Source organism: Balaenoptera musculus, chromosome 7 (assembly GCF_009873245.2).
Source record: "Balaenoptera musculus isolate JJ_BM4_2016_0621 chromosome 7, mBalMus1.pri.v3, whole genome shotgun sequence".
Taxonomy (NCBI): Eukaryota; Metazoa; Chordata; class Mammalia; order Artiodactyla; family Balaenopteridae; genus Balaenoptera; species Balaenoptera musculus.
Window position 1 is genome coordinate 19,612,422 of NC_045791.1, and position 26,652 is coordinate 19,639,073.

Here is a 26,652-nt window from a genome sequence, read left to right on the forward strand (position 1 = left end):
TGCCACAGATTTCCTCCTCAAATTTCCAATGACCTCATACATAAGAATGAAAGAATAGGAGGGTTGCCTAGGAACTTAGGACACATGGGGCTTATCACCAAGTAGATCGAGTAGGACATACTGATTGAACGCAAGGGGTGAGGAAGATGGAGGGGACCACAGTGATACTCGGATTCCATTGCAGGGATGACATTTTCAGTTACTGTAATAGGGAATATAGGAAGATAAATGGGCTCATTAGAAGGCAAAAAGAGAAGAGGTAAGGAAATAAAAGTTCACTTTTAGACATGTGTGAGGACTGGTGTGTGCCAGGGTGGCGAGTTCCAGGAAGCAGGTCCAGAGTTCAAGGGAAAGAGACACCTGGATTTGCACATGTTGGAACCACTGACATACAGAGGTGGTTACAGTCAGAGGCCTGGATGTCACGAACAAAGGGAGGAGGAAGTAAGAAAAGGTAAAAGTCATGGACACGAGCAGAGGGACATTAAGGGTGGAATGAGGAGGAAGAGATACCGAGGAAGGGAACAGTAGGAACAGTAAGAAGGGTAGAAAAGCCAGGAGAGTAGTGGCTTTAGTGTGCCTGTGTTTTGGTTTCCATTCATTATCCTAGGCACTCAGGGAGCATTTCAATCAGAAAAACCCAGGTCCTTCAGATCTGGGAGATTTTCTTATATTATTTTTTCTTCCTCTGTTGTCTCTGTCTTTTCTTTCTGGAATTCCTATTAGGCAAAATCTTCTGAACTGATCATTTGCTCTTCTTCACTTTTTTGCACACTTTTCCATTTCTATTTGTTCTACTTTTTGTGTGATTTCCTCATTATCTTCCTTTCCATCCTTGTCAGATTATTATTTTCTGATATTACAGGTTCAATTTCTAAGAGCTTTTCCTCATTCTCTGATTTTTCCCTTTCCTTGTTCTTGTTTCTTGGGTGCAGTACTTTCTTTTACTTCTCTGTGAATATCAATGAAAGGCTTTTTGTTTGTTTACTTCAGCTCATAACACTGTCTCTGCTTCTTTTGTATCCTTTCTTGTCTTGCATGCTTATTTTTGTCTCTGCATCGCCCATGAGAGGATTTCCTCCAAACCTGGTGGCCTTCACTGTCAATTCACATTTAAGAATAAGACACTAAAATGCCATTGGAAATTCCAAGTGGGGGACCGCACTAAAGGTCATCAGTGACTGTTTGTCAGGGGATCCCTTTCAGGCTCCGTAGTCTTTTTTTGGTCCAGTCAATTTCTCCAGAAAGGAGTCCTTCAATCTCCTGCCCGAAGGATACAATGCTGGCTGCCAGTGACCTGGGGGCTGATCAGGAGAAGGGTGCTAAGGATTTCACCATTGATAAAGGAGTCTTCCAGTTAATATGTTTATTTTCAATTTACTGCCTTACCCCACTCCCTCAACTGGCCCTTCTCCTAGATATGCTTCTAAAGAGGAACAAGTAAAACAGCTAAATAAATGAATAAAATGTCAGAAACAAAGACTACAAAAAGTAAAATAAATAAAATATATAAAGCAGGCCACTGTCACCTATGCTGAATAATGTTTAAATAACATCAGCATCTTTTGTCCCATTCTACATTTTAAAGGATTTGTTTCCAGCTGTCCGAAACGTTTTAATCTCTCCAGCTCCCCGCCACCAAAAAATAAAAATTAAAAAGATTATTTCAGATTTGTTTATAAAAAAACAACCCTCCCCAAAACCTAAGAAATCTTAAAAAAAAAAAATTCTCAGGGCCTTAAAATATCAGCTTTTACAGTTGACCTCTTTAATCAAGCTATTTAATTAAGCTATTTTAAAAATAACTTCATTTACTATGTAAGCAGTGACTAATTTTAGAAATTAGCATTTGAGAAATTCCCATTATGTATCAGAGGCAGGTTGAGAGTAAAGGTTAGCAGTGAGTGACAGCAATCAGAAATTGATGTATACCTCCACCACAACAAGGGTTAACTTACAGTGCCTGGGAGTAGTCAGTATGGGGGCAATTTTGAAATCATGGCTGCTTGGGTAAAAATAAAGTGAGACTGGAGAATATGAAATACAGAAAAGGAGCCGTGGGTGGAAAGGGAATCATTTTATATAATTTTGGGAACCAAAGGATACACTTGAGGTATAATTTTAGAAAAAGGAGAGGACAAGATTAATTAGTAGACTTTAATGTCGTGATGGCTAAACCGGACAATGATGAATGTGGTTACAGGTAGTGGACCTTACGAGTTAGTGCCCTGGCCAGAGGGCTGGCAGAAGCATAGGGCCTAACAGGAATAATAAAGACTTCCTTTGAGATAATCAATTAGAAACCTGGTCTATATCATCAGTTGTATGTTTTTAGATTGAAACCTCTGAGCAGTCAGGCAGGAAGTTGGTTGGTGAGGTTTCTCTGACATTCAATGGCTATGACTGACAGAGAAATAGGTGAGAAAATCTCTGGGACACAGCCTGACGATAATTACATGCATTAGGTGGGAACAGAGAAGGGTTAAAAGGTTTACTGAATAGGAGTTCTTAACTTGGGATCCATGGGCCTCTCACAAGAGGCCTTCAGTGAGCCTGAGAAACCCCTGAAATTGTCCATCCAGCTCGCACCCGCCAAGCTGTCATCACCAAGGAGCTGACTGAAATCATCTCCAGTGCCGCAGCTCTGGACTAATGAAAATCGAGTTTCATCCTCAGACAAGAGGCAAAGAATATTCAGCCAGCTGATTTTGTTTTTAGCTTACTGCTGTCCTTGTCAGAAGAAATTGTTGGTCCATTGTTTAAAATTACTAAAGATAGCAAGATATTTGTAAATTATCTTACAATAAATGACTCACCATAAGAAAACAAAAATGGCCTTCAGTGAGCCTGAGAAACCCCTGAAATTGTCCATAAAATGTTGTCTGTATTGTATGTGCATTTTTGGAGCGCAGTTCTTTACTCTCTCTATATTCTCAAAGGGATTCAGGACCCGGCAAAAGTTAAGAGCCACTGGATTAGAAGATGCATGTGTGGTTTGAGTAGCTCCATTTCTTTCCTTAATTTTCTGTAGTAAAGAGAGATTGAGGGTTCACTTGCGAATGTACACATGGGCGGTGAACAAACTCTTTTAAGGGAAAACAAATACACAAAGTCTCTTAAATACATAATGAGACTCTCTCTAGCATCTCTCAATACTTTTTAAAAAACTGAATAATACCCAGAGTAACTTCTGTGCAGGCATGAAACATCACTTAGCTCATTTATCTGTCACTGTAACTGGATGCTGAACAGCTTCTCTTAAGAGAAGAAATGACACGGAAGCCTCACACAGTCAAAAAAAGGGAAACCACTAGTGAGGTGAGAAGAAAGCGCATGGATCGTAATGGCAAGGGAGTTACAGGAGACGTTACTGTGCTGGCAGGACTCAAAGGGGTAATGTCACGTAGGTCAGTTTAAAACAAAACACACCATCCTTGATGTTCTGAGACAAGGACCTATCCCCACCAGCAACTCATGGAGATTCCAGCAGTTATTTTGGACATGTCTGGTTAATAAAAGAAAGAAGCGACCTTTAACAAGATTTGTGACACAGATACTAAACATGAATGCAATATTCCTGTATTTTAGTAAGATGATTCTATAATTACTTTTCTTTTGTCCTTTTTCTATTAAATTAATTTTTCATAAAGTGAATGTGGATCCACTGATTAAAGCATCTGAGTAAAAGGTGGTAAGAAATAATTGTAAACAAAATGTTCCCTACATAAGCATGTTTTCTAAAAATATTACATTTATCAAAAACATGACTCCTTAGAGGGACAAACTTTATCAGTCTCACCAAAACAGACCAGAATCCCCAAATTACAGCAGCCATACTGATAGTAAAATACTCAGGACCCATACTCTTCTGGCAGATCTCCTGAAAAACTGCCGACTTTATTAATGTTATCAGCATTTCTCAGTGGTAAAGATAACAGGAACATAGAAAGACAAAAATATTTTTATGGCCTAGGAAAACTTCATTACTTAATAGCAAGATTAAGCTAAAAAGTCTTTTGTCTTTAATAAGCATATTCTTGCATTCAGAAGAGATATTATAGTAACAAATTACTGACAAATGTCTTAACTCATCATGACTGTCTTTGTAAAGAAACTATATTAAGTGACCCTTTTAATGTGTGATAAATAAGGAACTTAAAAGTAGGTGTTTCAAAATAGGAGGAGCAATCTAAGCTTATAGTGATTTTTATCACAAGGCTTTGGGGAAAATACAGTAAAGTCAACATGCCTGTGTAATAAGAAACGTAGAAAATGGAAGAACATATTCCTGCCCTCAGTTATACAGCTGACACTCAGTTACTGTGTTCCTGTCTTTTGTTCAATATTGTTTTTGAAAAGCAAAAGAAGAAATATTGCTTTTGGTGAGAAGTGCTGGGAATAAAAACTGCAAAATGCTTAAGGTGGCAAAATGCGTGTGTTTATTTGAAAGGTTCAGGGACCTAACATATTTGCTCTGTTTTGCACCATGGTAAACAACTGCTCTTTAGAGAAAAATCCCCTGGCCATGATGACAGGATTAAAAGTCTGTTATTAGAACTGAAGCAGAGGAAAAGGAAATCTGGTAAAACTCATAAAAAACAATAAAACACTTCAAAGCCTGGTGCCATTCCAGTGCAGCACACACCACCAACAAGAGCACTGGTGTCGGGTTTAATAGACTTTGATCAAAGGGCAGCTCTGGGAGAAACCAGTACTGCCTCATGTCTTTCCTCTCCTGTTCCCCAAAGAATTAACAAAACCACCGTTTACAAATGGGTGATTGGGACATCTTGCTGGTCTCTTGAATGGCAGGCGACTGATGATTGGAACTGGAACTAAAAAGGCTTCACTAACATTTAAACAAGCCAGGGGATATACACTGACAAAAGTAGGGTTTCAATCATCTAACTGAAAAATGAATTTAAATTCTCCTAAAAAAGAAATGACTTTTTCAGATTTCACACAATGTCCATCTCCATGTACTAATTAAATAAAATTTTGGCAGTGATCCACTCTTAGGCACAACAAGTTTTTCTCTGTGGGCATAGAGAAAACAAAGCAAACAAAATAAAACAACACTCTGGTTAAAAAACCAAAGTGGTAAAAAAGAAAATGTTATTACTTATTTTTAAAGATGACATCAAAAGCAGTGCAGGCTGGGCTTCCCTGGCAGTGCAGTGGTTAAAAATCTGCCTGCCAATGCAGGGGACACTGGTTCGAGCCCTGGTCCGGGAAGATCCCACATGCCGCGGAGCAACTAAGCCCGTGCGCCACAACCACTGAGCCTGCGCTCTAGAGCCCATGAGCCACAACTACTGAGCCCACGTGCCACAACTACTGAAGCCCGTGCGCCTAGAGCCTGTGCTCCGCAACAAGAGAAGCCACTGCAATGAGAAGCCTGCGTACCGCAACGAAGACCCAACGCAGCCAAAAATAAATAAATTAAAAAAAAAAAGCAGTGCAGGCAAATGTCTTTGGGAACAGCCATCTCAATAAGGGCAATTAGAATTCACAGCAAAATATTACATATAACACAGTGCACAGATCACTAGAACGTGATGGGCAGGGGTAAGTTCATCAGGGCCGATGTGCCATAATCTCTCTCCTAAGCTCTAGGCCTGACCTCCAAATGCCTCACAGACATCAGCTGAGTGGTTCAGAGGCTCCTCAAACTCTAGAGGGCCTGAGCGGGGTCTTCACTCTGTCCGTAAGCCTGCTCACCTTCTACCATCACAATCTCTTCGCTCTTCACTGTTTACCAAATTAACATGAAGTCCTCTGCTATGGATTCTCCAGTTTTAGACTAAACTGGGTCACTTCCTATGGCTTCCGTTTGTCCTGCCCTTACCTACTTGCACGCCTCTGGTTATGGCATCTCCTTAAATGCCTGCTTCAATCCCTTCTACTCCTCCTGTACCTGCTGCTGTTAGACAGGTTCCTCCCAGGCCTCACTATGATGATTCTACCTCTGAAATGTCTGGAATTTTTCTTTCTCTATTACCACTATCACTGTTAGGAGTTCAGGGTGGAGTTTAGTGCCCCATACCCCGTTTGGGAATCCCTGACAAAGGAGACTTTTATATAGTAATAGCCTTATGAATAAAAAGGAACTGGCTTTATTAATAAACCTGTAAGTGCCTAAAAGCACCCAAGTAAAATCTGATAAAAGGTATATTAAAGAAACCAACCAGAACCCAAGGCCATAATGGGACTTCCTACTTCTCACCCCAAATCGAGCGGAGGAGACCACAGGGCCTGCTTCCGGTGGAGACATAGTACAGGAGAAGCATGCCTCTGGGAAGCACGAGCCCTGAACTGTGGCCCAAGTTCTCAGGCTGAAAAAAATTAGATTAATAACTCCTCCTCTGGGGCTGGGGAGAAACCCCTGAGGAGTGGAGACAGAAAATCCCTTTACCACAGGTTCAAACTGGATGGGAGGGAGGGCAGAAGAAATCCATTCCCCAGATCCCGCTGCCTCCAAGGACCTCTGTTCCATTCATTTCCCACACTGCCACGAGGAGCACCTTTAGAAAACAGAAATCTGACCATGCTGTTTACCTGCTTAAGAGCCTCTGATGACACTACACTACTTCCCTAGGAGAAAGTGCAACTTCTTGGCATGGCATGTGTGGGCTCCACTCCATCTGATTGGTGCCAAAGTTTCAGGCTTCCTCTCCTTTGACTCACTTCTCAGTGTGCCCTGCACTCACACATTTGCATGGAATTCCCACTCCCAGGACGTCTGTTCCTATCACTGGGCTTTGGGGCATCCTTTTGGTGGTCCCTCTGCCTGAACCAGGACCCACTTCTTTTGAACTCATTCTTCATAATCCAGCTCTGATGTTTCTCAAGGGAAACTTTCCCACATGCCCCAAGTATTTATTTATTCTACCCTATGCTTCCAGAGCCTGGTTATATATCTCTATTTTCACATTTATTATATTGCATTAAAATGATTCGCTTATGATCATCTCTCCCAGTTAAAAGAGTAAGCTCCAAAAGAAAGTTAGCTGTTTTCCTTATCTTTGCACCTAGCATATAGTCTTTTTAAAATAACAGCTTTAGGGACTTCCCTGGCGGTCCAGTGGTTAAGACTTGGCGCTTCCATTGCAAGGGGCACGGGTCTGATCCCTGGTCAGGGAACTAAGATCCTGCTTGCAGTGTGGTACAGCCAAAAAAAAAAGAAAAAAGAAAAACAGAAAAAAAGAAAATAACAGCTTTAGTGAGATGTAATCTAGTTATATACTATAAAATTCACTCTTTTAAAGTGTCCAATTCAGTGCCTTTTAGTATAATTATGTAACCATCACCACTGTTTAATTGCAAAACACTTCCATCACCCTCAAAAAGAAACCCCATACCAAGAAAGCAGCCTCTTCCCATCCCTCCCTCCCTCAAGCCCCTGGCAACCACTAATCTACTTTATATCTCTATGTACTTGCCTATTCTGGCCACTAAATATAAATGGAACCAAACAATATGTGGCCTTTTGTGTCTGTCTTCTTTCACTTAGCATAACGTTTTCAGGATTCATCTATGTTGTAGCATGCATCAGAACTTCACTCCTTTTTATGGCTGAATAATATTCCATTGTATGGATATATATATACCATATTTTGTTTATCCGTTCATCAACTGATGGACATTTGGACTGTTCTCAATTTTTTGTCTATTATGAGTCATGCTGCTGTGACATTTATGTACAAGGTTTTATGTGGATATATGTTTTCAACTCCCTTAGGAGTACAGAATTGCTGGGTCATACATTAAATCTGTGTTTTTACATTTTAAGAAACTGTCAGGCTGTTTTTCAAAATGGCTGCACCATTTTCCATTCCTGCCAGCAGTATATAAATGTTCTAATTTCTCTGCATCTGTGCCAATACATGTTGTCTGTCTTTTTAATTTTAGTCATTCTAGTGGGTGTGAAGTGGTATCTCATTGTGGTTTTGATTTGCATTTCATATAATCTTTTTTAAAATTAATTTTTATTGGAGTATAGTTGACTTACAATGTTGTGTTAGTTTCTTTCCTTTCTTTCTTTTTTTTTTTTGGAAAGATGATTCTTTCTTTCTCTTGGCTGTGCCGGGTCTTAGTTGTGGCACACGGGATCTTTGTTGCGGCATGTGGGATCTTTAGTTGAGGCATGCACGTGGGAACTAGTTCCCCGACCAGGGATCCAACCTGGGCCCCCTGCACTGGGAGCTCGGAGTCTTACCCACTGGACCACCAGAGAAGCCCCTACAATGTTGTGTTAGTTTCTGCTGTACAGCAACGTGAAACAGTTATACATCATAATCTTAATAAATGTTTATATAATGAATAATCTTTGAATACCCTGTACGTAGTAAGACAGGCTGGAACCTGGGACCTGGGACCCTTTGCTACAATGCTTGCACCTGAACAAACGTTTCCTCCAGCAACAAAATACAAAGAAACTATAAGAAACTAAAAATAACAGTGTGCATGGCAGTTGGGGCAAATTATGGACACTAAGATGCAGAAAGACCAAAAATCCCAACTGCCACTTCTGAAGAGCCATGAGCAAAAGCAGGGGGTCAGGAACAAAAGCAGGGTACTGTGCATGCCCCCTGTGCACAGCACCACCAAAGGGGTGGGCAGACCACCTAAGCACCCCCTCCGGCCCGACCCCTGGACACACCCCTACCCTCACCCCATATAAGGGACCAGCTCACTCCCCCTGAGCGAGCAAGCAAGCAAGGGAAGCTGTTGCTTGTTTTCTCTCCCCGCTGCAGCAGCAGGGGCCCCAGTAAAGCCTTGCCTGAATTTCTTGTCTGGCCTCTGATCAATTTCTATTGATTAAGGAGGCCAAGAACCCTGGTCCTTAACAGTAGTAAACATCCCATAAACACTAGCTAACCAAACTGGAGTGTTTCAATGTTCTTTTCATTCCACAAATAACTGTTGATCCACAATGGGCTAACTCTAATGCATCTAGTATAGTTTGGCAAGGTTATGAAGGTAGACTTTGCAGCAGAAAGGCCTGAGTTCAAATCCCAACTCTGCTACTTACTGGCTGTATGAACTTGGGCAGGCAATTTAATCTTTCTGAGCTTCAGTGGGGCATGGTAACAGTATCTGCCTTATGGTGTAGCTGTGAAGGTTAAATAAGGTCATGAGTGTTAAGGGCTTGGCACAGTGGCTATGGGGAATACTCAGTACATGTTAATTATTTTCACTGAGTGAACTGAAGTCATAAAGGTAAACAAGAAAAATGCCTAATAATAGCACTATATGATGTAAGCTGTGACAGAGATATTTATGTCTCTGTCCATAACAATGAGGCTACCCTCTTGTCCTTATTATTAGGCAATTATGCAAACAAATTACATCATGCTTACATAATGGTTTGAATTCTAAAATACATATTAAATAAATATTCTAATTTAAGATGTGTTACCTTCAAGAAAGTAGTGCTTCAGCATACTGAGAAACAAGAGATTTTGGATAAGAATGATTTATACTTCATGAATACAGAGCTCCTGTGGTCCACTTTCTTTTTGCTGTCACCGTTTTTTAAAGTAGACAATATGTGGGAAACAAGGTTATTTTTTATATGTATGAGACAATTTCTTATTTGCGCTTCTTAGCCCACAAAGAAACAAACATTTTGTACAATGTTGGCATTTAATAAAAAATGTAAAGTTTCTTTTTGAATTTTTGGGGCATATTTTTAAATTTCACAGTGTGCTTAAGAGTTCTCCTTTTCAGGGACTTCCCTGGTGGCGCAGTGGTTAAGAATCCACCTGCCAGTGCAGCGGACATGGGTTCAAGCCCTGCTCTGGGAAGATGCCACATGCCGTGGAGAAACTAAGCCCGTGCACCACAACTACTGAGCCTGCGCTCTACAGACCGCGAGCCACAACTACTGAGCCCGCGTGCCTAGAGCCTGTGCTCTGCAACAAGAGAAGCCACCACAATGAGAAGCCCATGCACTGCAATGAAGAGTAGCACCTGCTCACCACAACTAGAGAAAGCCCGCGCACAGCAACAAAGACCCAACGCAGCCAAATAAGTAAATAAAACAAATAAATTAAAAACAAAAAAGAGTTCTCACTTTCAACTACATAGAATTTTTTTTCAGCAGACCAGTAATCATCCTGTATATTTTTAATGCAAATACGGGTGTTTCAAATGTAAATTTGCTTTGGGTGAAGAATGTTCTAGGTGGTCTTGAGGACAGCAGACCAGGGGACTTAAGGATGATTACGACAGAGAATAGGCAGGGTGTGAGCCAGGTCAAAGATGTAAGTACTACCACAAGGAAAGGAAGATTAGACAACCAGGGAGAGGCTAGTGAGAAGAAAGGAAAATCGGGAGATAATTGAACTAAAAGCCTACAAAATGAAAACAACTGCTGAGGGAAAGCAGAGACCACAGTGTGGCTAAATTTGGGAACTATCTAGAGATCTGTTCCAAAATGGAAAGAGAACTACTGTCTGAAGTAACGAAATGGAAGCAGCTCTGGCTCAGCGAGATCTGGAGAAGAGAAACCAAGCAGGAAGAAGATTTATCCTACGCAGGAGCTGGACTTGTTACCCATACTAAGTTAGAGTCCTTTCTTTTTTGCTTCTCTATGAATCTCTTACACACCAAGTTTCTCTTCAGATACATTATTTTATATACATATAAAATAAATGAAAGGGACCTCAGAAGCCGTCTAGTGATCTAGGGACTTAAATGGCTGCATAAATGCTGCTGCTGGCTCTTATTCATCATGGGCCAAAAGAGGACTGGAAAAGGTCCTAAAGAGGTTAACGGAAGGGCCCAATTTCCCACAGCTATGGCTAAAAGAAGGGATACCCCTGAGATGATGGCAGGAAAAAAATGAAAATTAGAGAGGCAGTCTTCCTATTTGAATACTCCACTCATTCTATTTTATTCAGAAACAGCCTTTAATTACTTGGAAATGACAATATAGACTAATATAGCTCATACCTTTCTCTCCTTCCATCTGGAGATGCCCTACTTTATCACTCCATGGAAGCCAACGTAGGAAAATCAAAACACTGCAAAACCCAGAGTACTTAGAAGCCATGCACATTCAAACGCAGAATAAAGGAAGAAGCTCGAGAAAGTGGATCTCATCTGAGACAGTCACCCTGGTGATGGACTCCCAGGCGGGACTGGTTACTGAAGGGATAGCCACCTAGGCTTTCCTTGTGGTGGTGGAATTATTTCTTTTCATTTGAGTTGGACTTCAATTTGAGCTTCATTTGGGTTAATAAATAACTGCTTTAAAAATGTAAATATATCTAGGATAGGTAAAGAATTGTGACTCATACATTTGTGTGGACTAATTCCATGCAGGGTGTTATTTAAATACTTAACAACAGCTACAGCAGGGGTATTAACCAGACTCCTAGAGGCCCATGCTGTGCAAGATCACAAGGAGGTCCAGGAGGCCCTAGCGGTGGGGTGAGGGAGTACAGTGAAGGGATTGAAGAAGTGACTATTTACCGTTACCAAAATACTTAACATTTAACAGCCAGTACACTTATATCCATATATACTGGTAGAGTACTAGCCCCAGTTCCATACATTTTTAAAATCCCAATAAATTAGCCGAGCTATGTGACAGAAAAAGAATTCTGATTAAGAGAGGAGGGAGACAAAAATAATGCCATTCTGAATGAACACCAGGGGAGAAAGAAGGCAGGAAAGAGCAAAACTAATATAAAAATTGTTTTCAGGAAAATATTCTCTCATTCTCCTCCTCTTCTTCCTAACCAGAGGTCTCTCTGTCCCCAGGACCCATAATCATACTAATATTAGCTCTAGGTTAATTCACAGAAAACCAATTTGCCAAAAGCCTGTATGCTGAAAGTCAATCCACCTGAAACCCAATTCGCTGAAGACTAACTTGCTAAATTTACCACATTTATTGGCCTTCTAAAAAATCATTTATAGAGTCCACAGCATTTTGAATGTGATGAACAGGGAGGGTTAAGAAGACTATGGGGAACTAGGGACCCAGGGACCTGAGTCTCCTGACCCTTTCTGCCTCAGTTCATCCTCTCTCTGCCCTGCAAGCTCACTCTCCGCGCCCCGGTCTCCTCCTGTTTGAGCCTCCTGGTCTCTCTTTCTCTAGAGCTGATGGCCTGGGCTGAGCCATGCACTGACTAACACACAGTCTGTTCCTCTGGCCTTGGAAGGTCCCTCTTCTTTGCCCCAGCTCTAACCTCCAGCTGCAGCAGCCAGATGCTGGGACAGAGATAAAATGAACATTCCTTAAAATGCTGACACTACAGAAATATTCATAAGCTGTTAAAAACCATCCAATTAGAACTGTTATCAACATTTTAGTTAAACAAGTTTTTGATGACAATGGGCAAAATTAGTTAATTTGGCAAAGTTTAATCGGCAAAATTAGAAGTATCCTAAAAATGCTAAATGTAGGCAATTTTTTAAAAAGGCTTTAAAAAAGGATCTGAAAGACATCATTATAGATAGAAAAATTCCCATAGGAAATGCTGAAATTCTGGCAACATTCAGAAGAAAAACATGTTGGTTAAATTTCCTTAGGACCTCTCAACAAATTGAACATTTCTTAAGATGCATGAAGCCGGAGGGTATAAAGACAAAGCGATGGGCAGCAACCTCACCTAAGGCCCTTTAAAACACACTTCACATCCTGGTCAACAAACAAAGAAACAAAAACAAATACAAAGCAAAACAAAGCAAACTGAACAAATGGTCTCCACATTACAAGATTCCAGTTTATATAAAACCATCTGTGTAAAAGACATGCATTGAGAAATCTGTGCGAGGTAACACTGAACTATGAAAGATAAACACCTAATTCAGGAAAGCAAGATTTGGTAAGGGTGACTAGGTGATTTCTTTTTAAACTTTGTACACAGATATACATTTTTCTTCAGAGACAGTTAAAAACAATAAACATGTATAAATGTGGGAAGATGTGTTTCAAGTTCTTAATATTTATCTTAGAAACGAACTCAGACATAGTTCAACAGGGAATTTTAGAGAAAGAACAGCTACAAATCATGGTTTTAGTTATATATTTTTTAAATACCTAGGATATCTATTGATTTTTATAGACCAAAATATAATATAATAAACACTACTAAAAGAAAAGTTTTTAAAATAAAAGAAAAATGTCTTAGAAATAATTCTTCTATTTTTTTTTAGCAAATTTGACAGAATGGTATTCTAGTATTCTAGAAAAGAAAAATGTACTAGTCCTCCAAATAGGATACATAAAAAACTTAATAAGATTCCACATAAAAAACATTATGTTTTTATGGAACTAAACCTGACATTAAAATTTTAATTTTGCATTATGACAAAATGTGTACAGACTTCAATTTCATTCCTATAATATCTGATCAATTCTTTCAAAAATTAAAATTAAACTCCCCATAACTCTCACACTATATTTCTCCAGAAGGGCTAGGAAAAAAGCAGACAGTTTGAATGACTATAAGCTTCTCTATTATTTCTTATTCAGTTTATATATGGCCTCCAAAAAGCATTTGTTACTGTACAGAGAATATAACAAATATCCATATACCCACCATTCAAAATTTATAAGTACTAATATTGTAATATTTACTTCTGATACTTTTTTAAAATAAAAGAAATAAAATATTTCTGATAAAGCTGCTACCACATTTTTAGTCTTCCCCAGACCCATTCTCCTCCTCTTCCAGGGGCAATAAATTTATTATGTATTCTTCCAATCTTTGTTTATATATCTTATTACATATATATGTATTCATAAATACATAATATTTGTGTGTATGCTCTGCATTTAAAAAACTAACATTATGTTTTCAAAATCTGATCATGTTAATGCATATAAACCTAATTCATTCATGTTAACTTCTAAGTAGTATCTTATGACAATTTATGTAGCCATTCTCCTACTGATAGGCATTTTGGTTGTTTCCAATTTTTTGCATTCTAAAAAACGACTTGGTACACATCCTTATACATGTATCCTTATATACATGCAGGAGAATATATCTTTAGCAATGGAATTGTTCGGTTGTAGGAATGAGGTACCACCTCACACCAGTCAGAATGACCATCATTAAAAAGTCTACAAATAAGAAATCCTGCAATCCCACTCCCAGGCATATATTTGGAAAAGACGAAAACTCTAATTGGAAAAGATAATGTACTCCAATGTTCATAGAAGCACTATTTATAAGAGCCAAGACACGGAAGCAATCCAAATGCCCATGTTTAAGAAGATGTGGTACATATATACAATGGAATACCACTCAGCCATATTAAAAATGAAAAAAAGAATGAAATAATGCCATTTTTAGCAACATGGATGGACCTAGAGATTATCATAGTAAGTGAAGTAAAGATAGAGAAAGACAAATATCATATGATATCACTTATATATGGTATATATATATATGTCACACAAAAAATACATATATATACACACATACAAATAATGCTGGAGTGGGTGTGGAGAAAAGGGTACCCTCCTATACTGTTGGAAGGAGTGTAAATTGGTGCAGCCACTATGGAAAACAGTATGAAGGTTCCTCAAAAAACTAAAAATAGAGTTGCCATATGATCCAGCAATCCCATTCCTGGGCATATATCTGGAGAAAACTCTAATTCAAAAAGAAACATGCACCCCAATGTTCATCGCAGCACTACTTACAATAGCCAAGACATGGAAGCAACCTAAATATCCACTGACAGATGAATGGATTAAAGAAACTGTGGCATACACACACACACACACACACACACACACACACACACACACACACACACACACAGAGTGGAATACTACTCAGCCATAAAAAAGAATGAAATAATGCCATTTGCAGCAACATGGATAAACCTAGAGATTATCATACTAAGTGAAGTCAGACAGAGAGAGACAAGTATCATATGATTATCACTTATATGTAGAACTTAAAATATAATACAATTGAACTTATTTGTAAAACAGAAACAGACTCACAGATAGAAAACAAACTTATGATTACCAAAGGAGAAAGGGAGGGAGGGGAGGGATAAATTAGGAGTATGGGGTTAACAGACACAAACTACTATACATAAAATAGATAAACAACAAGATCCTACTGTATAACACAGGGAACTGTATTCAGTATCTTGTAAGATCCTATGATGGAAAATAATCTGAATATATATATATATATATAACTGAATCACTTTGCTTTAGACCTGAAACTAACACAATATTGTAAATCAGCTATACTTCAATAGAAAAACCCCAAAAACAACAATAAAAAAACCAAACCAAAACATAAAATAAAATAAAGGAGCTTCCACTAACCAGATCTTAAAAAAAAAAAAAGGCAAAGATTATAACACACTAAGTAATAATAATAGAATCCCCAAGTTCATAATGATATTTTTTTTAAATGAGAAGCTTTTCTTCACAGAACAGCTAATAAATAAAGAAGCAATGATGGAACTGGAAAAAACACTATTTCAAAACTGGTTCAGGCAAAGATCAATGAATGCTAAAACCACTGTGTGAAAGGTTTGGGGAACAGGATAGTCACGTGATCTCAAAGTATCACACCATAGATTACATACTAATTGTAAAGAGAGAAGGGTACCTTTCTAAATTTGTCTTATTTTGGTTAAGCTAGTTTCTTTTCATGTTTTTTTTCTATTCTGGTCTCCTCTGATGCTCACATTGTTTGCTTATTTTTCTGTTGGCTTGTCTGTTTTACTAATTGAATTGCATAAATTCTTTATATACTTTGGACACTGCAATGCAAATATCTTTACTGAGTATGTGACTTGTGTATGCTATTTTTTGTGGCAAATTTAATACATCTTTCCCTACCCTCAGTGTCACAGAGACAGTCTCCCATATTTTCTTCTTAAGGTTGGATTCTACTTAGCTTGTTTTTCTAAGGACATGAACAGTAAGCACTAATATATAACTGTTGGAAGATACAAGCCACTGTTGCAGCCTCTTTATATCAAAGTCATCTTTTAGTTCTTAGAGTTTTTCCACCTTTATGTGGAGGCTCCTTTCAATAGCATGAACAATTGAAAATTGCTATTTAAAACAATATATGATAAAGTTATATATTAAAAAGAATTGAAAAGAATGTCATATAATCTTACATGAGAGAACAACATTTCATTCCTGAACTCTTCAGACTTTTCATTTGGAGTCCAAGCTTCAGCAAACTGCAGGAAATCCCATTTTTCCTTATCATCCTCCTCAGCCTGAAGTTTTTCCTTCCTACCATTCAGTGTGCTCCCTGTAACTTGAGCCTGTAAGATGATAAAATATACGAATTTTACAACAGGTCACCTCATAGCTGACATTTACTAAGTAGTAACTTGATTTTGCATTTAAATCACAAGCAATCCAACAGAGAAAATCTTACTGTTTCAACATATCAAGGGCTTTAGTAATACAATTATTTAAAATTACAACCAAATCGCCAAGTCAATGACTCCTGTGCTTAATGAGTAAAAGGTTAACTAGAGAAGCTATACTATTTGCTTTTCTCATAAAAACTTTTATTCTAATATTTATAAACTTTGAAATTGAACATACATATGATTGGCCATTTTGAATATCTATACTCAGTGCTTGAAAGCCATCCTCTAGACCTTAGTCAAGTCCTTTCTATAAACATCCCTCAAGGTTGGGGAGAAGAGACAGCTGAGTGGACAGAGCAAGCAACATCCCTAATACCTTTTCTAGAATCTGGGTACAAGCTGTCCTCCGTCCAAAATTTAGCCCGGAACTCAAGAATCCTGTTGAAAAAGGTTTATTCTTAGCTTACAAAAAGCTAAGGGGTTTGAAAGCATTTTAGTTCCTTACTAGCTCATCCTCCCCTAGCTGCTAAAATGGTAGAAGAAGGGCTTGGAAGACAATAGGAACACACATAAATTCATGTCTCTCTCTCATTACCGAGGACAGCAGGTAGAGTACTACCAATTGAAGCCTTTTCTGGACTTGGTCCCTACCAACATCAATATCCTAGTGTACTTTGATATCCTTTGCCTGAAAGCACTAAAACTCAGCCTCTTAACTCATGCAGTCTATGGGTAATAATGAGTAAGTGGTAACCTGGTTTAAATTCAAGCTTTACCTTGCGATTCAACATTCCCCACATAAGGGTGTCTAGAGTCCCATTTGCAATAAGGTAGTGAATATTCACAGAACTGCACTGTCCAATCCGGTGAGCACGGTCTTCTGCTTGTTTTATGTGTCCAGGGTCCCAATACAACTCAGCAAATACAACATGAGTTGCAGCAGTAAATGTCAAACCCTAAGCAAAATAAAGTGAAGAAACTGAGATGCAAATAAACTGAGAATTTAGCATACAGCCATATATAATAAAGTCTTCTGCATATGTTCAATGGACAAGAGAACACTGAAGGACTTAAAAACAAATGAGTCTTTCATTTTAAGCCAAATTAAGAAAGTTTAATTCATCAAAGGCAAATGAAGACTGCTTATTGCAAGATGAACTACAAACACATTTAAAAGGTACTTCAATATTTCAAAAGTCAGTTTAATGGACACATATATAAACAAAATCACTTTATCCTCTGATGAAGACTGGATTCACATGACCACTGGAAAATCTAATAAAATACATTATAAATGAGAATATAATTTCTAACACATGGTATCCATAGCAACTGTCACAGCAATGACATCCTCTATTCATTTAATTCATACTGCTGTTCTATAAAGCAAGAAAATCATGTCTACAGTCACACTCTTTTCTTTCTATGGAATTTCTCATGTTGCATCCCAAAGACTCTGACGTTTACTGACTTGTATCTTGATGTATACAACACAATTGCATTTTTGTGCAATTGCATTTTGTATCAGTTTGATATAGTGTTAACATTAAAAATATTAACTAAGTCTTGTTTTACAATTAATATATGAAATAATGCAAATCTCCTCAAACTAAAAATGTGGCAAAAAATGCATGACTTTAAAGTGGATAGGCCGAGCGAAATGTGGACCATAATTATGCTATTGCCACATAGTAGTAAGTGATATTAGGTGGTCAGCAGAAATACCTACTATACTTTGGAAGTGTCATCTAATCCAATCTATGCTGTTGTTCATGAGTACTGGAACTTCTGTAAGTGACTTTTTTGACTGCTGTGCTGTTATTTTGATATGTTATTTTAACTTGAAATATTTTTATATCACATACCATCATACTAGCATTCATTAAATGGTGGCACCAGTTCTCAACCTGAAGATCAACTACTTTGGAACAGAACTTAGAAGTAATAAAAACATGGAGAGAGTCAAATAAACACCATGCTAAACTGTGCTGCTATTTAGGATATAAAATGCCACACATATTGAGAGATAATGCAGAAAAATTAAGTAGTATTGATATTTAAAGATGGACACCTTTAAGTGTGTAAAAAGTATCATATGACCATACAAGAATCCATGTTGACGTTGGCAGGATCAACGTCACACAAAGATGCTACTAAATTGGCCTTCCCTGGCAGTCAGTGATTAGAATTCCGTGCTTCCACTGCAGGGGCACGGGTTCAATCCCTGGTCGGGGAACTAAGATCCCACCTGTGGCGCTGCATGGCCAAAAAAAAAAAAAAAAAAAAAGATGCTACTAAATTACAATGGAAGAGTCACAAACCTCCAAAACAAAGCCCTTTCTACAATACTTTCCTTTATTGCTATGAAGGTATTAGTATTCAAGTATATGAGTTTTGAACTATACAAGGTCTTCAGGAATACAGCCTTGAATAAAATGTGAGTGCCTTGCAAAATCTTAATTTCAGAAAGTCTTTTATCAGGTCACTCCAAGACTCTCCTGCCCAGCTTCCTCCTACTTATCTTCTCCTGAGCTATCAGTATTCCATTCCTACTTTTAAGCTCTTTTTGATGATATTCTCTATGGCTGAAATATTCTAACAGATATAAAACTAGATTACTGGAAATTTAATCCAACATGAGGAAAGTGTTGAGACAACCTTCCTTTTGGCTAGAACTCCTACTGAGTTAGTTCTAGAACTTCTTCATCCTCATGGATTCTCTCTATATATACAATTTTATATACATCAATTAGCTCGGTAAAAGGAGAACTTTGGCCCTGGTCCAGATTCCAGAATCCACAGAAGCTGCCAGATATGCCATATAGCAGGTTGGATATTTAACAGCAATATGCTCAATTACTTTTCCCTATGTTAAATATCCTGGCTTAGACATTTACATCAAAATATTTTAGAATGTTAGTAGGAAAGACATCCAGAAGGATCCCCTCTTACATAGGGTGGCAGAGACTAATATCTATTCTTTTCTTATTCCTTTGTAATGTGACACCTGATGTTTAATATGACTAACTGGAATAACGGTTACTTTCTCCAACTACCCTTGAAGTTAGTTGTGGCCCTGGGACTAACTGCAGGCCAGTGAGATATAGCACGCCTTTCTCCAGTCAACTGCCTAGATCGCAGATATGATGGAGAAGCTCTAGCAGCCCTCTTAGATGGAAGCAACCTAAATGCCCATCGACAGACGAATGGATAAAGAAGGTGTGGTACATATATACAATGGAATATTACTCAGCCATAAAAAGGAACGAAATTGGGTCATTTGTAGAGACGTGGATGGACCTAGAGACTGTCATACAGAGTTAAGTAAGTCAGAAAGAGGAAAACAAATATCGTATATTAACACATATATGTGAAGTCTAGAAAACTGGTAGATGAACTGGTTTGCAAGGCAGAAATACAGACACAGGTGTAGAGAACAAATGTATGGACATCAAGGGGGGAAAGCGGTCGGGGGGGTGGTGGTGTGATGAACTGGGAGATTGGGATTGACATGTATACACTAATATGTATAAAATAGATAACTAATAAGAACCTGCTGTATAAAAAAAAATAAATAAAATAAAATGAAATTCAAAAAAAAAAAAGAGATATCTGCTAGGAGTGGTAAAGCAGAAAACCAGAAGGGGCCTAAGTGCTAAGAAACTACCATGCTAGCCTTAGACTGCCTATATCAGAGATAAAACTTTGTGATATAAGTCATTCTTAATTTGGGTTTTCATTTACTTGCAGCCAAACCTAACTCTAAAGGACAAACCAAAGGCACTCCATTAAAAGTTCAGAAAGACAGAAGAGTTCTTTTCCCTCAGGCCACCTTGCCTCACAGACTCTGATGAAAACAACCAAGTCAGATAAGTGCTATAAAGAAAGGGATGAGAAAAGTCTACGCAAATTCAAAGGAAGGAAAAGATCATGCAAAAGTATTATAATCACATTAACTATATTCTTTTAGGAAATTCTCTCCTTGAAAATTTAGGAAGCTTAGTCAGAGGTGTTGAGGGCTCCTTCTGTTACACTTTCTAGCACTCTCCAAAGTCGAATGAATATTTATCACACCAGATATAAAGTTATAGTTATGGTTAATCATCTCGACATTTTTATCATCTCAACAATTCATTATCAAATTTAGACCTGAAACTTCTTACCTGACCAGCAGCCTGAATGCTTAGGATAGCCACACGAGTCTCAGGATCCTTTTGAAACTGATTAACCAGATGTATTCTTTCTGAAGATGGAACACTTCCATCAATCCTAATGTAACGAGTCTACCATCAACAACAAGGGAAATGGCAAAATTAGGACAAGCTCCTATGCATCCATCTTATTATACATATTTTACAGCTTATTTTTATGTTCACATAATGAAACAGAAACTGGTGAAGATGACAGGTTAGTAAATGTTAAACAAGAAGAATTTTTTTTTTTTTTTTACACATATCATAGTACTTTATTTGTTGTTTGATAGACAGTTGTTTCCCGTTCTGGGGTATTGCCAACTGTGCTGCAGGGAATACCTTCACAGATATCTCTGTCTCTTTGTGTTCCTGTGTCAGTTTATCTGAAGTATGTATTCAGGAGTAGAAGTCCTGGATCGATTTTAAATGTTATCCCTTCCAAGGCAGTCTCCCAACCAGATGATAGTACCCAAAAAGTTGTTGCCAAGAAACGGCACAGAAGGCGTCCCCAGTGGTGTTGACAATGAGCAGGAGTTGGTCTAGCTGGTGTCAGGACCTAATGAAGCTCAGGTTCTTGATGTCTCATCGCAGAAAGAATTCAGTGAGAGACAAAGTGATGGGCAAGAAGCGGATTTATTCAGAGAGAAACACACACTCCACAGACAGAGTGTGGGCCATCTCAGAAGGTGAGAAAGGCCAAAAGAAGAAGAATCTTAACCAGATTTCTTAATAGCTTCTTATAACAATTTTGTATTTTTAAATCTTTTAAGCTACTTGAGAGTGGGATCTATGTCTAGTTCATCTTCATACCATCAACACCAAGTGTGATGCCACAGATATAATAGGAGCTCTATAATCATTACTAGATTAAGCTAATGTTGTTATCAGTAACATTCTATGCACATTGATAAGCAAACTTTAAATCATGGATCAGACTAATTCTAAAGTAACAGGATCACTAATTCCAAAGTAAAAATAAAGTCAGACATGTGAGAAAAGAAAAAGAAGATTCTGCCCAGGTATTAGGGATTCATGAAGAGTACTCCTGAAATGTCGCAACATTAACTGGGAAAACATTTTTTTTAATGTACCATTTGAGTTCTCTTTTCTCGCATTATTAAACTTAAAAGAAATAGGTGACATGATCATCTCCACTGAGGTAGGGAACCAAGACACCCAAATACATTTTTACAAAGTGAGGAAACATTAAATGCTAAACTGAACAGTGCTATCTTTTAAGAACGATGTGAGTTGAGAAAAAGGAGCAATCAGTGTGTGTTAGAATAGCTAAAAAGAACTTATTACTCAACTTTGTAAAAACAAATATAAGCCCTGAATTTCAAATTGCCTCATTTTTATATGCACTTTTATGGAAAACATTGCCTTAAATAGTTGAGACATACAAATACTCAGTTTTATAAGGGAATCATCAAGTTAATCATTAAATAGAATGCCCCTTATCAACTTTCTACGTCTTCACAAAACAGATATAAACTGACCAGTGATCCACTTAATATCCATCAAGGGAGATTACAGAATCTTCTGAGGGTCTTTCTAAAGAAAACACATTATCAGGCTAGGGAGAGTTTTACCTACGTTTTTAACTCTTAGTGACACTAAATGGGATTCTAAACATACCAGTAAAGTGGGAGTGGGAAGAGACACACTTGGAAAAGATTCCGGTAGTTTTAAGGTGTAATGAATCAGAATAAAAAATCTAACATTACTGTTCAATCATTTAAAATTTATTTCTAAGGCTAATTAACTCTTCCTCAGAGAGTATCCTTTCACAGATACTATGTGATAATGATAAAGCATCTTTTAATATACAGCACTTTACTATATCATATTATCATAAATCTTTCTATGAAGAAAACACTAGAATTACCTTTGGTAATGTTAATGAACATATTAGCAAATGCCTGAATATGTATACAAAGTTTTAAAAAAATACGGCTTTATTCCTCCCTTTAAAATATCTACCTGCACAGGCAAGTGGTTCTGCTGCTACATGTATATTAAGCTCATATAATTTGTCAGGAACTTTCTCTGGCCAATTCAGAGCATCTCTGGAAGCCCTTAGCACATATGACAGGTTTACACTGGATGTAACCAGGTTTACACTCTGAAAGAAAAAATGGCAGATGCTGTGGCCGATAGGGCTGTTGGAAAACAAGGTGGACAGAAGAGAATGCAGTGAGGCCAGCAGGTTTGGTGGCGCTTACGTGGGCATATGTTTCAAACCCACCTACACTAAATCTTAATAATCATATTCTATAGATTAGACTGCCTGGAAGTTTAAAAGGTATGACTGCGGCTGGGCACTAAAATTGGCTGAAATCATTCTTTTTTTCCCTTCAAAATCACCCACATTCTAAGGCCACCATGTTGGTAAACAAAAAATTTTAACTGCCTATACCAATCTCAAATGGTCCAGTAACAAAACCAGAATTCACATTATAGCCTATCAAGGCAGCATATTTTAATCAATCCAGATAATTTGATCAGTGGAAAATTATGACTGGTATAAAAGGGAAAACTTAATAGTATATTATCAATACAACAGAAATATAATATTAGTATAATCTGCAATAAAAATACATAATAATAATTTATAGATATTATACCATCCCATCATCTAAAGAAGGCAAAAAAGCTCAGTTATAAAACTAAAATTGATGTTTAGTATATTAAAAACTGCATTCTAAGAAGTATTTTATAGATAAATGGTAACATACCTTGTTTTCTATGACGGCTTCTGTGCAAGCTTGGAGCATGCTTAAATGATGTGCAAAAACCAGAAATTTAAGTGAATCATTCTGAAGCATCATCTTAATATAATCCTTTACAGCACCTGCCTAAATATTAAAAGTTAAACCTTATTAATGTCATAAAAATGTTTATTAAAAAATCATGTCACTTTCTTTAATAAAGCAAGAAAAACTTGGAAAATCAGTAAGTTTCTATGAACTTTTAATTGTTTTGTTCTCTAGGTAGCCTAAAGTAGAAGCCCACAAGTAAAGGAGCACACGGAAGAAGAGGAACAAGAGAGGGAAAAAAACTGAGAAGTAAAACAAGAGCAAGATAAGAATTAGATTTTAAAAAACAAGACAGGGAAAGAGTCTCTAAAGGAAAGTAGGTAGTCAAGTTGGTTGTGGCCAGGAAGGGGTTGGTGGTTTTGTTTAGAAAGTAATTTTCAAAAAAAGCTCATATAGGGACTTTCCTGGTGTTCCAGTGGGTAGGGGTCTGCCCTCCCAATGCAGGGGGCCTGGGTTCAATCCCTGTCAGGGAACTAGATCCCACATGCATACTGCAACTAAGAAGTCTGCATGCCGCAACTAAGAGCCTGCATGCTGCAACTAAAGATCCCGCATGCTGCAAGGAAGATCCCGCATGTTGCAGTGAAAACCTAGTGCAGTCAAAATAAATAAATAAATATTTTTTTTAAAAAAGGCTCATATAGAGGACTAAGTGGAATAGAGTGAAGGAGAAAATGGAAGATAAAAAGTCAAATGACATTTTTTTGTGTGTGGGAAAGACTGAAAAAGAGTAAGAAAGCTGGGCTGAAGTTTAAAGATTATGAAAAGTTGGGCTATTCATTTTTTTAAACTAAGAAACTTAGGTAGATTTACAAATAGGTTGTTGAAAGTGCAGAAAGGCTAAGAGAAATGGAAAATGAGGGGATTTAGCTTGCCTCTAGGATGGAGAAGGTCTCAGAAGAGGCTGGAGTAATGCGATTAAGAGCACAAGAGGGAGGTCTGAGAGAACAGGGAGGGATACAAAAAAATTGTGAAGTAGAAGGGAGAAAATCAAACAAGTTCATACTGAATAGGGTTTTCTTAGTTAACTTGAGGCCAGGTTACCAATTAAGAGTAAGAAATCAATATGAGATGAATTAAATAGGAGTTAAATTTAAAGTGGATAGCATGAATTAAATTTAAAACATGAATACAGTGTCTCTTAACTGTGAAAAACTAGTTAGACATTTTGGGAAAAGATAGCAGGCTGAATATATTTAACCTCCACTCCTTCTCAGTGCTATATTTAAATGATAGAAAAATGTATAGAGAAAAAGAAAATTGGAGACAGATCAATAGCAGCAAAACTTTGGAAGCTAAAAAGTAGACAGATGCCTGGTAACTGATTAGCCAACCTGACAGTTCCTAAGCTGCCAGTATGGAGTGTTGAGAAGTACCTGATTTAAAATGGAGTGATCTGAAAGTGATCAGGAAATGTCACCTCTGGAAGTGAGGATGGGGGTGTGGCTAAAACAGGAGGATTGTTTGAAAGAATGTTTAAGTAGTTGAATATGCGCAACACTGAACCATATCCTTTCTCTACATAGTCCACATAATAGATGACTTCCCAATCCATCCTGGCAGAAAACTATAGATTTATTTTCTGGAAAGGGCAAAATAGAGGGTATCTAGATGGAGGAATCCTACATTGATGGTAGGTCATCCTGCAAAAATCATGGGAACTAAATGAAAGTTACATAATAAAGGCTGAGATCTATCCCTCCCCCTCCCCCTTCTTATCCCCAAGGGTTCCAAAACAGACAAACAGGCTTATGTCCTCTAGGCAGGGGAGCAGAATCATATAAAATGTTCCTTTTCTAGAATATCTGACCAAAGACAAAAGACTAAAGATACTGATATTGGGGTTCCTCAACAAGACATCCCAATCAGATCACTTTTTATTGAAGGCCATAGTTTACAACACATATCCACGAAGAGCTTCTAGTCAGCATTTAATGTCTTACTTGTAAATATAAGCAAACAACCAAGGATCACCAGACATTTATGGAAAGCAACCTATATGAACAGATAAACTATGCAGAGAGAGGGAAAAAACTAGAAGAGATCACATTTATAAAACAAGAACAGGATGCTACAAAAAAGGGAAGAGTTGGGGGGGTGGGGTGGGGGGAGTACTCTTGAAGAGTAAAAATATAGTAGCAGAAATTAAAAATGCACTGGTTACTAAGCTAAGAAAATCTTCCAGGAAGTAGATGGAAAATAATAGAGAAAATATAAAATATATGAAAATTATAGGACCAGGCCATGAGGGCAATATATGAAAAATAAAAGTTCTAGAAAACAATACAGAAAAAAAGGAAATAATAAAAAGAATTAAGAATATTTTATAGAACTTAAAGCTGTAAGTTTCCAAAATGGAAACTGTAAAATGCCCACTGAAGATCCTTCACAATGGATGAAAATGGACCCAGAGCGAGGCCCATCATCATGAAATTTTAGAACACTGGGAACAAACAAACAATTCTATAAGCTTCCAGAGAGGGGAAGAATAGATTTCACGAACAAAACAAAATAAAAAATTTGAATTGCATTGGGTATCTCAACATCAATACTGAAAATTTTGAGAGAAAGTGATTTCTAACTAACAATTTATGTCCAGCCAAATTAAAAATCAGATATAAAAGTAGAACAAAGGCATTTTCAAAAACGCAGGGGTTTCAAACAATTTACCTCCAATATACGCTTTCTTGGGAGGCTACTAGAGAATGTGGTCCAGCCAAACAACGGAGTAAACAAATAAAGAAAGTAATATATATATAAAAAAAGAGGTAATTCAGCACACAGGAGAAATAAAGAAAAACTCCTGGATGAGAGGAGCTCTGCAACAGATCCAAAGAGCAATGGTCCAGACTGCAGCTGATCAAATGCTGCAGGGAAAATTTTTTTAAGAAGATAAAATTAATGCAATTCTAATGTTTAAAGGTACTGAGAGAAGACTGAACGACTAAGGTAAAGTCTGAGGATGAATTAGTGAAAATGAGTTGTGAAAGAAAAAAGAAAATATCCATAGTATATCGATAGTATATTACATGGTTCATCTGTAAATATTATAAACATGGTTCTAATAATATACATGGTGAATAGTGATCAAGCCAAAATTAGTATACATTTCTATAAAATTAGTAAAACTGTATCTCTTCATCTCTTTCTATTGATAGATTGATCTATCAATCTATCAATCTATCTACCTCCCTACCTATCACTTTGTTAGAAGAATGGGAATAGGGGAAAGGTCTGGGTGTGAGGGTGGGGCTGAAGGGTGAAAGAGCTAAAATTTTATCTTCCATATTGGGAAGCCAATAGATGAC

At 37.6% G+C, this 26,652-nt stretch overlaps 1 protein-coding gene across 3 annotated transcripts in view; it reads right to left on the reverse strand.

The window, feature by feature from the left end:
* ZRANB3 (zinc finger RANBP2-type containing 3) overlaps nt 1–26,652 on the reverse strand; it is a 265,687-nt gene that overhangs the window by 29,035 nt on the left and 210,000 nt on the right. For all 3 annotated transcript variants that reach the window (XM_036858718.1, XM_036858719.1, XM_036858720.1), the window contains 4 exons: nt 23,264–23,383; nt 20,496–20,615; nt 17,109–17,288; nt 16,126–16,278 (listed from right to left, as the gene is read on the reverse strand). In XM_036858718.1, the coding sequence (XP_036714613.1) occupies nt 16,126–16,278; nt 17,109–17,288; nt 20,496–20,615; nt 23,264–23,383 (573 nt within the window). The remainder of the gene's footprint in view (nt 1–16,125; nt 16,279–17,108; nt 17,289–20,495; nt 20,616–23,263; nt 23,384–26,652) is intronic.